Source organism: Podarcis cretensis (genome assembly GCF_951804945.1).
Source record: "Podarcis cretensis genome assembly, chromosome: 2".
NCBI classification, from domain to species: domain Eukaryota; kingdom Metazoa; phylum Chordata; class Lepidosauria; order Squamata; family Lacertidae; genus Podarcis; species Podarcis cretensis.
Genome location: NC_137171.1, coordinates 99283720 through 99300817, shown reverse-complemented (window position 1 = coordinate 99300817; position 17098 = coordinate 99283720). Strand labels below are relative to the sequence as shown.

General features: G+C 43.1%; 1 protein-coding gene across 3 annotated transcripts in view; it reads right to left on the bottom strand.

Annotated features, from left to right (window-relative positions):
* Positions 1-551: 551 nt before the first annotated feature.
* EOGT (EGF domain specific O-linked N-acetylglucosamine transferase) overlaps positions 552-17098 on the bottom strand; it is a 30464-nt gene continuing 13917 nt past the window's right edge. For 2 of the 3 annotated variants that reach the window (XM_079963444.1, XM_079963445.1), the window contains exons 10-17: positions 13575-13667; positions 12564-12635; positions 12249-12335; positions 10846-10914; positions 10641-10702; positions 9220-9339; positions 6790-6892; positions 552-6389 (exon numbers count right to left, since the gene is read on the bottom strand). In XM_079963444.1, coding sequence (XP_079819570.1) covers positions 6243-6389; positions 6790-6892; positions 9220-9339; positions 10641-10702; positions 10846-10914; positions 12249-12335; positions 12564-12635; positions 13575-13667 — 753 coding nt within the window. In that variant the 3' untranslated portion in view covers positions 552-6242. The remainder of the gene's footprint in view (positions 6390-6789; positions 6893-9219; positions 9340-10640; positions 10703-10845; positions 10915-12248; positions 12336-12563; positions 12636-13574; positions 13668-17098) is intronic. The other variant, XM_079963446.1, reaches the window with a different exon arrangement.

The following is a 17098-nucleotide window of genomic DNA, read 5'->3' as shown; positions in this document are numbered from 1 at the left end:
AAAAGTAGCATTTTAATCTGCCGTTAAATACATTACAATGTGCTATTTAATCTGTTATCTTGTTTGGTTGGTTGATATTCTTGGTATGTTACAGTTTTAAAATTATGCTTCTAAGACGCCCTGAGGACCTAGATGGTTAAAAGGTGGGGCATAAATCTGAAATACATCAAATGAACTATATGACCAGCTAGTTAATAACTGAATGAATAGCTACTAATGCTTCTACAGCATGCTTTTTCGCTCCCGAATTTCATTCCTTGAAGATGCTGGACATACAGATGTGATATTTGACAGTATTCTAGCTCCACCTACTGTCCTAACCTCTATGATTTAGAAGTAGCTGGAAATTGGAAAGAAAAGCTGTCAACAGTTGGAATTTTCTTACTCATCAATTCATTTTTTTTAATTAAAAAGATGATGTATTTCAGTGTTTACAGTGAGGAAAGAGAAATTATTTCATGGAATAACACTTTGTAGACATTTCAAAAAAGTTAGCGAGTCATTAGCAGAAGATATCCTAAATGCCACAACCAAGAGACAGAAAAGTACCATAAAACATTTAACTTTATTTCAAAACCAGAGTAAAAATTTAACAGTCAAATTTCAGCAACAAGAAACAAAAGGATTATCAGACATTGTCATGGAATAATACTTTCTGTTCATTTGAATTCTTCAGAAGTTGTGCAGGACAACCAAGGACACTGCTTTTGGAATGCATTATGACCTCTTCCAAGCCCAAATTCTAACCAATCAAAAAATGAGCTATTCCATTCCTCAAAGAGTTCAGACTGGTTTACATATCACAAAACATTTGCATAGACAGGACTTCCACATAAGGAACACTATCTTATGCATGTAGACCATACCTTAGCCATGATCCTATGTATATCTGGATCACTGCCATGTACACGGGTTGGGAACGTGGTTAACGGTGGCGTGCCAACATGCGGCCCATGCAGTCATGATGGCACACACCGCAATCTACATGTACATTAACTCTTCCAGTTCCTATGCCTTCCTTCTATGTAGGGATTGTGTAAACATATGAAGTGGAATTCTGTGTAGTGGTTCAGCACCACGTGCAAAGCAGCCTATTGGCCTCAGCAGAGACTGCTGGGTGAAGAGGTATTCTTACAGTCCTTAACATATTGGAATCCCAGAGCTATCCTTTCTCTCGTCAAATGCGGTAACTCAGCACACCATGCAGTGTGATGCATGCGCTCCAGGTGTGGCAGCAGCGCATGAATATCCCTGTAGATGAAATGAACTAATTTTGACATCAGATAATCCACTGGAGCAGAGACCCCGTTGATATTTGTAGATGTAGAACAGATATTTATTATCTTTATAGATTTTGCTGGAAGCCACCCAGAGTGGCTGGTGAAACCCAGCCACATAGGCAGGGTAGAAATATTATTATTATTATTAACCAAAGCATCATTGAGTCAATTCCCAAGGAATTGAGTTTGCTACTAGAATGAGATGTGCATTAACTGCCATGCCCTTTGTTCATGACAGTAAATGATTTTGCAAAAATAACCCTGTAAAATATCTATCCTTCTAAACCAGGGGTTGTCAACCTGGTCCCTACCGCCCACTAGTGGGCGTTTCAGGGTTCTAGGTGGGTGGTAGGGGGTTCTACGGCACAAGCTGAATACTCCTTCCATCGAGCACTGGGAAATTTTACCATCAATAAAGATGCATTAGTGGGCGGTAGATATAAAAAGGTTGACTTACCCCTATTCTAAACTATGGCAGAGTGGTCCACTTAACTCTTAAGTGCATGGCAATACTTATCCTTTGCATTTAGTGTTTAATTCAACACACAGATATGCTTAACTCATTTTCCAGCATCCTTCTCCAGTAATTCATCCAAACAAAACTTGCAACACATGAAAAACTGAATGCTACCCTTTTTTTATTCTCATTGCAGCTCATTATTTATTGCTACTTCAAAGGCTAGCAAGTGAAGTCCTTAGAAATAGGCAACTCTGTTCTTGCCAGTAATTTGTTTTACAGATGGTGGACAAGGTATTTGCAGCAGGGTGGCCCTGCAGACAGAGATAGACTCAAACTCCCACCATCCCCCAACAATTAATGGTACAAATTTGCTTTTTAAAAAATGAAGCTTACAGATCAATGCAATATATATATATTTATTTAAAAAACCAGTGCATTTCAGAAAGTTTTTTTTCCATATGCAAAAAAATACACTTTTACAGTTCCTTTCAAGTTCTTAATCAACTGTCCTGGTCCAAGGAGAAGACAAATACGTTTCAGAGATCTGTAGCTCAACCTCTGCAATACTTCAAGTCACGAGAGACCTATGTGTAAGCTACTCTTACAATAATTCATTCTCTTCATCCTCCATAGGCAGGACGGCAAATAGGCCCCACAGTATATAAATTAGCTCATGATTGTTAGAAAATGGATGTCAGTAATAGCCATGGTTGTCAGGTACATACCACTCAAGTAGTTACATCTACTATAACACTCTCCTTCCTGATTCTGCATACCATTCTCTTCCTCAATGCCCTGATTCTAGGCTGCAATATCTGCTGATCAACTCACTTCAGAAGCTCAAATCATACGCACGTTTGCACCAACATAACTTTCTTGGGGGAAGGGTTGTTTTGCACTCATATTTTTGTGCACACAAAAGTAGCATAGGGCCGCAACCCTATATTCGCTTACCTGAGAGTAAGTCCCATTGAAGCTCATGGGCCTTACTCTTGAGTAGACATGCACAGGGTTGCTCTGTAAATCAAGTTACGTGCCGTACAGTATTTCGATCCTGAACAAGGGACAGCTATACTACTGACGTGATTGACAGCTAGCTGTATTTAGCCCCCAAGACACTACACACAACTCAGTACTCAGCGGCTCTGTGCTGAGGGATCTCCTTAGACCAGCCTCTTCTCCTGGGCTACAAGTAGCCGGTGCAGCACTGTAACACCGCAGTGCATAATGAAAAACTCACAATAAAATATGGGGGGGGGGGAAGAGAATGGTTTTGCAAATTAGAGCGTATGTAAAGTTAAGGTCAGATCTCTTTAGAAACCTGGCAATTAGGTAAAACTATTGCAACAAGAGGCCCAAACAGAATGTACTTAATTGTTAGAAAACAATAGTCTTCTGGCATCCTAAAGACTTACAAATTTTATTATGATATATGCTTTTGTGGACTGGGATGCTCTGTTTATTGAGCATTCATTCATTCTTATCTGTTTTCAGGTAGGTTATACAGCATTGCATCTAACAATTGTTGTCCTGTGTTTTCCACTGCAATTTCCTTCACTTTCCTTACTGCAGATATACCTTCTTTATTTTTAAAAAGGTGCAAAGGTGCAAAAGAGCAGCAAACCCACTTTAATGAATTCACCAGAGTGCAACTGAACCCCACTCATAAAATAATGATAGTCTGGAGGTGACCCTAGAGTCCACTAAAGCTTATGCCAAAATAAAATCTGGTAGTCTTATAGGCACAAGACTCTTGGCTGTGTTTGTGACAACAGAGAAACATCTGTGCCTCTCTGGAAAAAGTTAGAAAGGGCACACGTAACTCTAGAGGGATACCAGTGCAGTTAACTAGACAAATCAGGAAGACCACAAAAGGGACAAGTCTTGCCCAAACTAGGAAAATAAAGGACACAAACCAAAGTAAATTGGCAGCTTGCCTCTACCTGATTTTGGGGGTCTTCCTTTTTCTTAGTTCCTATGCTGCAGCCCCCATTTAGCAGGGCTACCTGAGGAGAGGAATTCAGGAGGACTGGGGGAGCCATGCAGGAAGGAGGTGAGGAGCTCAGCATCCTCCAGCCTGCCCCATGCACTTGGATCCAACCCACTGACACCAACAGTATCTGTTTTGTTATAGTGCAGAGCTAGGGGACCAGCCAATGAGATGACAAAAGTTGCAAAATGAGTGGGGAACAAACCACTTCTGCTGTCATTTGCCCTATTTGTCTTGCTCTTCTTTGAGCTTGCTAGTGGAACATGCAAAGTAACACTGACCAGGTACTTGCCATGTCTGCAGCTAAGTAGGCCAGACAAGAACGGGCTGAAATATAACATATGTCAGAGAGGGAGAACCGTGGCATAGAAGCATAGCTGGCAAGGGCGATGGGTTGGTACACACAAGTGAAAATCCGCCACAATCTGTGGCATAACTGTGATTCGCATAAGGACTTGGCTCACAAGCATTCAACCAGATATATCTGATTAAGTCAACAGTAAGCGATTGCATGAAGTCAACAGTAAGCGATTGCATGAAGACACATGGTTACATTTCTTTCAAGGCACTATTACAGTGCAAGCATGGATTATGAAAAGTTAAATTAGTTTAAAGCTTTGGAGACAAACACTGTTCATGTATTAAGCCATAGTTTTCATACCTAACAGCGGGACAGTTTAAAATAAAGGCATTACCAAGAAAAACAACAACATACCCAACTTCCTTGCCAGGAAATGTCTTCCCATCAAGCTCCGCAATTCTGAATTTCAAGGTTTTCTGGTGGGGACACAGCAATTTGGCATTTGCCCCATGCCTGCACCCCACTCCCTGGCCCAAGTGCACTACTGCTTGATTTCTTAGTTAATTCAGTTTGTACATGACTCATCTTAACTTTGAAATGGGTAGACACTGATTGCCAAAGAATTGATGCTTTTGAATTATGTTGTTGGAGGAGACTCTTGAGAGTCCCATGGACTGCAAGAAGATCAAACCGATCCATTCTGAAGGAAATCAGCCCTGAGTGCTCACTAGGAAGGACAGATCGTGAAGCTGAGGCTGCAATATTTTGACCACCTCATGAGAAGAGAAGACTCCCTGGAAAGGACCCTGATGTTGGGAAAGATGGAGGGCACAAGGAGAAGGGGACGACAGAGGACAAGATGGTTGGACAGTGTTCTCGAAGCTACCAGCATGAGTTTGACCAAACTGCGGGAGGCAGTGGAAGACAGGAGTGCCTGGCGTGCTCTGGTCCATAGGGTCATGAAGAGCCGGACACGACTAAACAACAACAACAAAGTAACAGAACTGAAAAGATGAGGAAGCAGATTAAAGGTAAAGGTAAAGGTAAAGGTACCCCTGCCCGTACGGGCCAGTCTTGACAGACTCTGGGGTTGTGCGCCCATCTCACTTAAGAGGCCAGGGGCCAGCGCTGTCCGGAGACACTTCCGGGTCACGTGGCCAGCATGACATCGCTGCTCTGGCGAGCCAGAGCCGCACACGGAAACGCCGTTTACCTTCCCGCTGGTAAGCGGTCCCTATTTATCTACTTGCACCCGGAGGTGCTTTCGAACTGCTAGGTTGGCAGGCGCTGGGACCGAGCAGCGGGAGCGCACCCCGCCGCAGGGATTCGAACCGCCAACCTTTCGATCGGCAAGCCCTAGGCGCTGAGGCTTTAACCCACAGCGCCACCTGCGTCCCTATGAGGAAGCAGATTAGGGTTGCTTAAAAACCAAACGACATGTTATGATAAACACAGTTTTTCCTGAAAGCATGCTTTAGGTAACCACTTTTATTCTGAAGAAAAAGCAGCCACAGGGTTCCTAATCTGGATCAGGGCCCTGCACTGGGTTCCTACTAAAAATCCACTTACTCATCCGAGCCACTGCTTGCCCCCTGGTGGCCTTGTGCTTAGTTTAAGCACACATTTAAAAACCACATTGTTTGTAATGTGTAGTTTGGCCTCCCAGATTCAGCTGAGTTCTCTTTCCACAGTCTCTCTTAGTGCTGTGGAGTGCCTTGCTAAAACAGGAGTGTGACGCTATACAAATCTACTCTGAAGTAAGTCTCAATGAGTTAAATGGGACTTAACCCCAAGTATGGTTTCAACCTGGAAGTCTTTTAAAAAAAGCAGCAGCAGCAGAGAAGGAAAACGGACCCACTGCACTTATTTGTAACTTTACCCTTCTTTTTAGCAATGGGGGCAAAACCCCTAAAATAAATAGGGAGGGAAGTAGTGCAAATATTAGCCATCTTAATAAATACACCTTGCAAAATGCAAATTTCTCAAGTAAAATTAGGAAAGGAATTGAGAGTGAGAACATTATTGGGTGGGGACGACGACGACGACACACACAGAAATAACAGTGTGAGGGTGGGAACCATGATATGCAACTACCAATCCTTTTAACACTTTTCCTCCCGAGAGAAAAAAAAATTGTAATTGTGTATCGGAACAATTGACATTTTATAACGCTGCTGTATTTAAAATACCCTGTGAAATTAGGCAATTAATCTAGAATTCATCGCGTTTTCTCCTAAACGGCCATTTGGAATGCTGCGATACATGATCAGCCGCCGAAAGCACCAGGCGGACGAATTCTTCCACGTTGAAGGAGTAATTTGTAAACTTCGGGTGTTTTCCCAGTGTTGGATGATGCCCCTGAAGAAAAGGGAGTTAAAATGGAAGCAAAACAAGTCAGCTCTTTTCCCCTGGAAAACAAGCAGCAAATTGAGCAGGCATTTTAATTCATAACCGCTGATTTATCGATCCTCCCTAAAGCAGCAGCGTCAGTAAGAAAACACCTAACAGCACTGCTATTGATAGTTTGAACTAATGGCCAATTAATTTCATTTCTCTCCCTCCTCCAGCTATTCATATAAAATGATCCTTTAATCAGAGCAGAGAATTTAATTTGGGCTGAAGCAGAAGAATCATATTTCATGTGGAAGAACTGAGATGGGTAAAACATTTTTAAAGTAATAATAATAATAATAATAATAATAATAATAATAATAATGAAAAACACAGAACCAAAACACCTTTGCATCCCACCCACTACCTCATCCTGAGGGAACACTTTGTCCTTCTTTTGCCAGGTGATGTAATGAACGCCTCTCAGCCTTGCAAGGTCTAAGTAGCAGCGCTCGTCTTCACAGTTGTACCTGGAGAGGAAATGATGGGGATTCATTAACAAAAGGAGCAACGGTCCTCTTTAGTGCCTGCCCTTCTCCTGCAGGAAACGGAAAGGAGAATCGTTCTACTAGCAATTGGAAACGGATGGGCTGCGGCTTCCCCTGCTACAGCTCTTGCTACAGAGAGAGCCAGGGTGGCGCTGTGGTCTAAACCACTGAGCCTCTTGGACTTGCTGATCAGAAGGTCGGCTGTTCGAATCCCTGAGATGGGGTGAGCTCCCGTTGCTCTGTCCCAGCTCCTGCCAACCTAGCAGTTCGAAAGCAGGTCAAAGTGCAAGTAAATAAATAGGTATCACTGCGGCGGGAAGGTAAACAGTGTTTCTGTGAGCTCTGGTTTCCGTCACAGTACTCCATTGTGCCAGAAGCAGTTTAGTCATGCTGGCCATATGACCCGGAAAGCTGTCTGAGGACAAACGGTGGCTCCCTCAGCCTGAAAGCAAGATGAGCGCCACACCCCATAGTCGCCTTTGACTGGTCTTAACCGTCCAGGGGTCCTTTACCTTTACCTTACAGAGAGAACCAAGGAACCAAATCCCCTTGATACTTGGGTTTTGCTCTAGCAAGCATTAAAGAATGCATTCAAGCTGTCTCTCTCCCTTCTCCTCCCCCCCAACCTTTGATTCGGACTTTTTTTGGGGGTGGGCTTGGAAACGTACTATTTATTTATATTTATATTTATATTTATATTTATATTTATATTTATATTTATATTTATATTTATATTTATATTTATATTTATATTTATTTATTTACCACTTATGAACCAAAGTCTCTAAGCAGTGTATATAAAAATCATTAAAAGCATGCAGTGGATAAAATAAATCACAATTTGTTGTTGTTTAGTCGTTTAGTCGTGTCCGACTCTTCGTGACCCCATGGACCAGAGAACGCCAGGCACTCCTGTCCTCCACTGCCCCCCGCAGCTTGGTCAGACTCATGCTGGTAACCTCGAAAACACTATCCAACCATCTCGTCCTCTGTCGCCCCCTTCTCCCAGAAAACATCCTTGAAATGCCCATCCTTGAAAGGGCTTTGTCAGGCATTAAACCGGGGAAGGAGCGGGCTACCTAATCTCAGGACTGAATGTATGACTCAGTGGAGACAAGCCATGCACCTGAGTCATGGGGGCCAGCAACACACACACATATCCTCAAGATCTCAGTGACTGGGGAGGGATACAAAGGATTGGGTGGTCCTTAAGATAACCTGGATCCAAGCTTTGTAAATTAATACAGTAACTTTGAACTTACTAACATACAGCTCAGAGGTCAAGGACATGCGTACGTGCCTGATAACATGGAAGTTACAGTTCGTAGGACAATCATTTAGATAAAACTGGGCTTTAAAGAACCTCCAAATCTAGGGTTCAGCTACCCCCATCGTAGGACTCAACCCCCCCCCCCAATGGCACACTTCATTGTGCCTGGCTTCTATACCACGGAGGATTATTTCAAATAATAAAGACCCTTTCCTATTAGTAAGGTGAAATTCAGCTGGAAGCAATGGCTTTAAAGATAAGATGGCGAGGAGGGAAATGTAGACCTGCCATACAGTTTTAGAGCAGTAATCCAAGAACCATATCCTCATGAAGAAAACTTTAGAGAGGCCAGATTAATACAGTGAAGAAGAAGTGTTTGGATTTGATATCCCGCTTTATCACTACCCAAAGGAGTCTCAAAGCGGCTCCTTTCCCTTCCTCCCCCACAACAAACACGCTGTGAGGTGAGTGGAGCTGAGAGACTTCAGAGAAGTGTGACTAACCCAAGGTCACCCAGCAGCTGCATGTGGAGGAGCGGAGACGCGAACCCGGTTCCCCAGATTACAAGACTACCGCTCTTAACCACTACACCACACTGGCAGAAATCTTTATAGAACTTCTGTGGGTTCATATCAACAGGCCTTGGGCAAGGAGTTAAACTATAAGTTTTTAAGGACTTGTTCGGCTCTCTATGATTTTATTTCTCTAATTCATTTTGCCACCGGGGCATTCCACATCGCTGGCTGGGTTCAACGTGGAGGTTCCCAGCTGCCAACCTCTGCCCAAACAAGTTGGCCAATGAACAGAGTTGTCACACTCCACCTGGTACACATCAAGGAATGCTTCTTCTAACTGTATGACCGAGGGAAGTTCAATATCTGCTCTGACAGAAATACAGAGGCGCCATCTCACCCTCTGTGACATGCGTTTGCTTAAAAGCACGGTTTATAAGCCCTTCTCCGGATCAGGACACGGCAGCCCAATTTTCATGCAAATACAAAAAATGAGCTATTAAACACATGAGCACATGGAGGCTTACAGTTCAAAGATGACAGCCCAGTCTGGCAGAAAGAGAAGGTGGGTGAGTCCTGCTCCATGCATCCCAATGAATATATCAGAATTGTGCGTGATTTTCAGCTGCTCCTTAAATTCGAGCTCCCTAGAGAAAACGTATAATAAGAATGGCTCTAACATGGGTATGTGTGAATAGCACAACAGATCATCGTTCAGATAGGTCAAGGATATCTTATGGGGTGAGGAAGTAAGCTATACACCGAAATAAAATTCCTGGTGATGCTCAAGATCTTAGAAGAGCATATTGTTGCACTGGAGAAATTAAAAGGTTGCCATGCAAATGCACCCAGTAAACTGCTTCAGCGTCTGGTCTTTTTTTTTAAAAAAAGAAAGAAATGTGCATTATTAAAAACAAATGTTACTCAAACTCAAATCCATTATTAGCCTCAACATCAATAACGTACAGCTCATTCATAGTTTTCAAACTTGTACTTCAGAGGGCAATCAGCAGAGCAATCCAACCTGCCCTCCATGTTGGGTTGGGTGGGGGACAGACTAGATTAGACCAGAGCTTTCCAAACTGTGTGTCGCGACATGTTAGTGTGTCGGCTGCAGTGTGCAGGTGTGACACACAAACACTCCCTGCGCTCCTCCCGGGGCTGGATTAGTTTAAGCTCCAGATTGCTAAGAAAACTGAATTACCATGTTGTGAAATGATGCACATCTAAAAAGTGTGTCACCAACAAGAAAAGTTTAGAAAGCTCTGGATTAGGCAGAGCAGAGGTGTTCCTTTGTTCATTCTGCTGGACATGTGATCAGGTGGGCTGCTGGCAGGAGCCAGAGGAAGGGGCAAGGGCAGGGCTGAGACAGCCCTGGATCCTGAAACCCTATTGGTCCCATCCAGGGGCTGACAATCCTCTCCCCGCCCCTTTTCTGCCCAAGTCACTGGGAGCAATAGAGCTGCCGATGTGGCCGTGGCCCTGCCCTTCCACAAAGCACTGAGGCTGGAAGGGGGGAAATGTTCTATTGTTCTCTTTATTGACCCTTAACAGCGTACACTTATGCATGTTTGCAAGTCCTAATAATACGTTCAGTGGGAATTACTCTCTAGTCTAACTATGTCTGGGATTGCAAACATTCCAAAGATTTCAACAGGATTTACTTCCAGGAAATTGGTCTGTATCCAGTAATGGCTTTACACAAGCAGAAGAGGCAGTTCTCCTTATGGCAAGGTGGGGCAGGCCATTTTCACTGATCTCCTGTAGCCCTCTGTGCTCCCTCAAAATCACCTCCTCTGACAAAATTGAGTGCTTCACCTGAAGCGAGCAGAAGCTCTTTCCGCTAGTGCAAAACCACCATGGGACACAACCCGTCATGCGTGTGCAGAAAGGTGAAAGTCAAGTTAGGAACAGCTGCAGATCTGCTACGCCTTGCAGGTGTACTTACTTGTACTTGTAGTTCACTATTCGGACTTCAAATAACGGCAGCGTTTTCAAAGCGTTGGCAAGCTAGGGAGGGAGGCAGGGAGGGAGGGGGGAAAGCAACATTTCTGCATGATAATTGCTGTTTTTATTTCCCACCCATTTCCTGTACCCAACCACGGCTTCCTTGTGCCCACTGCTCTGTGGAAGCCTTTCTTGAATCATCTAACCTCATTTTGGTTTAATATCTTCCTGTATTCTGTACTCCGGGCGAGTATTGTAACTCTGATTTTCCCATCCTGTTGGGGAACAAGCAAAAGAAAAAGTAGCAAAACGAATCCATTTGCAAGTTGAGGAGGAGAAAGACCAGCTGACGGACAATGAATAAATTAGTGCCCTTGATGTAAAAACAATTAGCAGAGTGATTAAAATGTCTTTTCCTTTTAATCACCTCGTTTATATCACACACAGGAGAGAGGCACATTCCTGAAAATGGATTGTTCTAATGTGCATTTTCTGTCGATGCTCCTTCCCCAAAAGCAGTATTTGCAACCAACAACTAGTGAGTCATTTAAGAGTCCCCTTATGGACTTGATCAAGTCCCTCGACTCCCAATGAAACCACAGAGAACTTGATAGCACTACTAGCAGCAAAGGTTTCCAAACCCCTTTGTTTTATTCAAGACAAAATAGCCCACGTCACCACAAACCACTGCAGTATCTGAAAAAGTGGAAGTCACACAGACAGACGCAGTATGCTTTATATGTTGACGAATTATTGGGGTGTGGGGGGGGAGGTGTTAGCCCACCTAATAAGGTTATTATTTCCCTTCCCAATTTAAAAATCCATCGAACCATCGGGGGTAAATTGTGTAAAAAGAAGAAGAAAGAATTACAAAGGTTTAACTGCATGACACCTAGTAATACCAGCAGGAAATCAGGGCCAAATGGTTGCACACAGCTCGAAAACACCAGCCCCTTCTGATAAGCATGAAAGTATATTCTCCAGAAAATATTTTAAAGAACTCAAAAGCAGCCAAATTGATTCCCTCCCCCCCAGTATACACCCTGTGAACACACACACTTTTGTAGGCCTTTTAATGGAGCCAGCATCTTCCTGTGGATTCAGATATTGGACAAAAAGCAAACGTTGCCCCTGATTTAGCCAAGGATTTACTGGGTGGCTCTGCTGGGCTTGTTGCTGCTGGAAAACTTGTTCTGGCAGCACCAAGCAAACCACGCAACTGCAGAAGTGGCTCAAGGGTTCAGAGCAATGCCTCCTGTCTTCATAAAGAGATAGAATTCGCTACGGCGAGAGAGCTGGTGTACATTTATCACCCTGCATGTACAAGATTCAGCAGGGAGCACAGAAGTACTGCAGGCAAGAGGCATCTCCTTCAGTATTTAAATTCTTTGCATTCCCTTCGCCATTGCAAGGGAGCTTTCATTCGTCAGGAAGATATGCAAGTCAGTGGAAACAGGAGTGCTCAAAACTACAACGAAACTCAGGACTGTGAGCATCGGAAAAGAGAACTTCTCAAGCTGTGAGCACGATCCGAAGCAAGAGAGAGGGCGCATGCAAACTCAAGCTTCATTCACAATTCTTACAGAACGGCACAGAGCATCACTAATACCTTGGGTCCTTCTTGTGTGACATTTAATCTGTGCAGCACATGCTGGGAAAAGGCTCTGAATAATCCTGTACCATGACAGCTGGATATCTGAAATCACAGCAGACATATAGGAATAAAATGCACCCATGTGCTCAAATTTTAATATTTTTTTGCTAGTAACAAACTGTCCCCCACCTCCAAACAAAGCTTTTATGCATTGAAGTCCTTTCTTCTTTAACATATCTATTTAAGAATCTCACAAATCTTATTCAAAATTTCTTCTTTTTTATTTTTTAAAAAAGGTGGGTGGGTGTGGAACCCAACGTATTTACTCACCAATGGTGTATTATAAAATAAGCCGTACCTCATTCGAGGCAACAGTGTAAAAACTGCTTCTTTGAAGCATACCTGAAAAAGGAGATCATTAACAAGTTACAGCAGAACTCCTGATATATAATTAAAAGAGGTGAATATAAAGCAGGACCTATTAATACTGCAACAGAAGCCAGATCACAGCACCAATCTGAGCACCCCCTTGCGTTAAGCACTGAACAAATGACTGAAACAGAAACAGCATCTGACACAAAGACCCAAGAGGGTAAGATGAGGAGTGGCCCCTCTCACACATTCCTGGAGCACAGACGTGCAAAGGTTTGAGAGGTCCTGAGCCTATGCTCATATGCGCAGCACACTCAGACTATGTGCCTAGAATTAGGCAGGGTAACTGCTGTTAAAACCACACTCTTTGAAAGGAGGTTAGAAGTCATGCTTTAGCATCCTTTGTTTCTATTTCTCTTAACGAAAGGCAAATTAAGAAAGCATAAAATGTGCAGAATCCTTTAGTGCTCCTCTGTCCAGATTACTGAACCTCCTACTTAATCCTATGCAAAACCATAAACGTAAACCTGTGTGTGTGCAACAGGTCTGCTGCAAGGTACTTTTCTCTCACCTGCAGAAGTGGACCGTGCAGGTGTAACCTTATAGTATGAATGAAAATCTTAAAACCCTCTACGGCAGGCTTGTCCAACAGGTTGATCACGATCTACTGGTAGATAGTGTGGTTTTCCTGGTAGATCCTGGTAGATCTCTGGCCCCTCAGTGATCCCCTCCCCACCCCCAACAACAATGGGTAGATCACTGCCAGGTTTTTTTTATACTGTGAGTAGATCACAGTGCATTGGGAGTCGGATGTCCCTGCTCTACAGCAAGGGTGGTTCAGCTGTAGTTTAAGGACCCATACATATTCGGTAACATGGTCACAAAACTGAACCAAAAGCACTGACTTCTGGGTACAGCCATCTGGTTGTTTTTTTTTGTTGTTTTTTGGAAAAGCAAAATATTCCTCACTTTCTTTGAATCGTAGGATTTCAAATGTATTATTTCGTAGTCTGTAAATGCCTTCCACGTTTCGCTGAAGAGGTCTCCGTATCCATAGGCACTCTGTGAAAAAACAAAAACATATGGAAGCACAAGTGAGGTTTTAGTGAGAAACGACTGATCATTATTTTCACAGCTTTCAGGCTTATCTATAACGCTCCTGCCTTAAGGCTAGAATCGTAAACACACTGAGCAGGGCAGGGCATGGCAACCTGTGGCCCTCCAGATAGTACTGGAGTCCACCAACCTCTGGAGGACCACACATTCCCCATTCTTGTAATAGAGAGTATCCCCACCAAGCCCTATGGAACTTACTCCCAAGAAAGTATGCATAGCATTGAACAGTCTGTAATCACCAGCATCATGCTCTTTCGTTTCCCAAAATTAAAGGGTAGATCCAAACTTTGAATTTGGGTATATTAACGTTAGACCAGCTGATAAACAAAGAGGATGATTTTTTTATACATATTCCATCTTATGAGACAAATACAGATTACCTACAAATGCTCAATGGCAGTATCTTCAGATAAAACACTTGCTAACTGCCACCTACGGACCAGCAGCTTTTACAGCCTCAGAGACCCCCGAGATATTGAAGCAGTTGATTGATTCTTACGCAACAACAAAAAACGGCCATCAACATATATAAATCTTTGTTATTAGCAAACCGATTTGACATACAGGTACTGAGGGAGGATTGGAATAAAGAATTAAAGATCTCAATTTCGACCACACAGTGGGAAACTTTTTCAACTGCTATAACAAGGGTGTCTCTGAACCTTAAATTGAGGCTCATACAAAATTTGAAAAGGGGGAACATTGATCATCCTTTTCATTGCTCTGCCCGCATTTGCCTCTGGCCTCCCCCTCCCCAGGCACTGTGGCCCTCGGAAGATTACCCAGAAAGGAGTGTGGCCCTTGGGTTGTAAATTGACCCCCAGCCCACCAAACACACACACACATTGTACAGCTTGCCATGTTTGTTTGTTGGGAAATATGCTGGGTACATTTCCCCCCACTGAGTTCCTGCTTTGTTTCACTCACTTATAAAGAAACTAACATTTAGTAAGAATTGTAATTTTGCAAGAGCCAAAAGCTACATGCATTGCCTAAAGTGGGGGGGGGGGGGGAAAGCCTCACCGCCTCTGTTCAGCTAGTTTAAGCAGTTACTTGGCACCACCGTCTGGCAATGCAAGGAATTAAATGCATCTCTTTTGTCGATCAGAATGGCATTACAGAATTTCAAAGTGACTGTGGGGAAGCAGCATACATTCTTAAACAGTGCCGCTTCCCAAGAAAAGGTAGTGAGGTGGGAACCCAAGTCATATGCAGTTGACAGTCCTAGAACGGAGAGCCCTAAGTATAGCTGGACAGGGTAGGGATGAAACCAGGAATTCTGCTACACAGCTGCAAATAAAAATGTTTTTGTGTGTTATAAAGTTCAATATACAAACGTGACACTAGATGGCGACAGTGAGCCATGGCAATTTCAATGAATTTTTCAAAATGGTTTTTTAAAAGCATATTTTCCATATGTGTGTAGATTCCACCCTGGAGCAGCACTTTACATGCCAAGGATCAGCACCATTAGCAAATAAAGCATGGGTTCCCCATTGCTTCTATTGCAGGTACTGCTGGTTTTCCAAATACATTGTGGCTCTCCAGATATTTTTGGCCACTAGTTCCCACCAGCTGACCATAGGCCATGCAAGCTACGGCTGGTGGGAGTTGCAATTAGATATATATTTTATAGGGAAAAGACATGGGTAGACCAGGCAGCTTCAGTACAGGGGAGAGAAAAACCATAAGAATAATCTGCTGGAACAGGCCAGTAAGCCCATCTTGTCCAGCATCATTTTCTCACAGTGGCACAAAATCTGCTATAAGCAGCCTTGTGAAGAAAATATCAAGCAAACACGGGTGGCAAAGAACCCTGAAGACTATTGGGAGGCCTGGCAAAAGGGTGTGGGCAGTTCCTTGAACTGTCCAGAAGGTGGCAGGGACACAGTTATTTTAAGCATCAGTTGGTGACAGGAGGAGGGCGAGAGACAAGGAGCATAACACAAGAAAAACAGGAAACTCCAGTCTTTCATGCAGTGATTTCCTGCAGGATATTCACATAATGATTTTACATAGAAATATACACACACAGTCTTTAAAACATTGTCAAACTAGTGACTCGTGGGTAGAAAATAATAATAATAATAATATTTTTTTTATTTATACCTTCCCCTCCCCGGCCAGAGCCAGGCTCAGGGCAGCTAACACCAATAAAATTACAATAAAAAATAATGGGGTTATTAAAATACGGGTTAAAATACAATTTAAAATGCAGCCTCATTTTAATAGTAGCCCATAAATCAGAACCATCAGGGGAGGGAAACATAAGGGTCAGACTGAGTCCAAACCAAAGGCCAGGCGGAACAGCTCCGTCTTGCAGGCCCTGTGGAAAGATGTCAAATCCTGCAGGGCCCTGGTCTCTTGTGACAGAGCGTTCCACCAAGTCGGGGCCAGTACTGAAAAGGCCCTGGCCCTAGTTGAGACCAGTCTAACCACCTTGCGGCTTGGGACCTCCAAAGAGTTGTTATTTGTGGACCTTAAGGTCCTCCGCGGGGCATATCCGGAGAGGCGGTCCCGTAGGTACGAAAGATGTGCTAGTAATCATGAAGTGCATCTGTTTGTAGTATATTTACAACCTAAGAGATTTTTTGAATTTATTTTTTGTGGAAGGGAAATGGTGGTGTTGAAAACGGGATGGGGATGGGGGGGGTGGAAAGAGAATAAGAGAAAATAAGAATATACATTTAAAGAAGATTGGAAATGAATATACAGGTGAAAATTGTGTACATTTGAAAACGTTGGCAGCATTAAGATAAATTCAGCAGTGTAAATAAGTTTTGATGGATGTAAAAATGGAATACTGAATGATTTAGTTTATGTAAAATATGCAGGGATCTATGGCAGGTTTCCTCAACCTCGGCCCTCCAGATGTTTTGAGACTACAATTCCCATCATCCCTGACCACTGGTCCTGCTAGCTAGGGATCATGGGAGTTGTAGGCCAAAAACATCTGGAGGGCCAAGGTTGAGGAAGCCTGATCTATGGCATGCAAACTGAACCATGGAAGGAGGAGAAGGGAAGTCATTGATATTTTAAGGTTGTTTAAATGAATATTCTAAAAAGTAAAATAGAAAAACTTAATAAAATTATACCCAAAAAAAGGAAAAAAAATAGAAGCCTCCATAAGGAAGCCACGTTCAAGTGCTAAGACAGAAGGCAGCCACCCACTCCGGCTGATATATAAGATATACAAACTAGGCATCAAATGGCTCCTAAAACCAAGGCTAAAGTTGCCAAAACGAAATGTCTACTCGCCATTTTGGGGCAAGATGGCTCTCGAGTCTTATTTTTCAAATGACTGTGGTTGATTCACAGTTAAACATCTGGCTATTCAGATGGCAACCTTGAGGTAGCTTAAGAGCTTTGAGAACTTA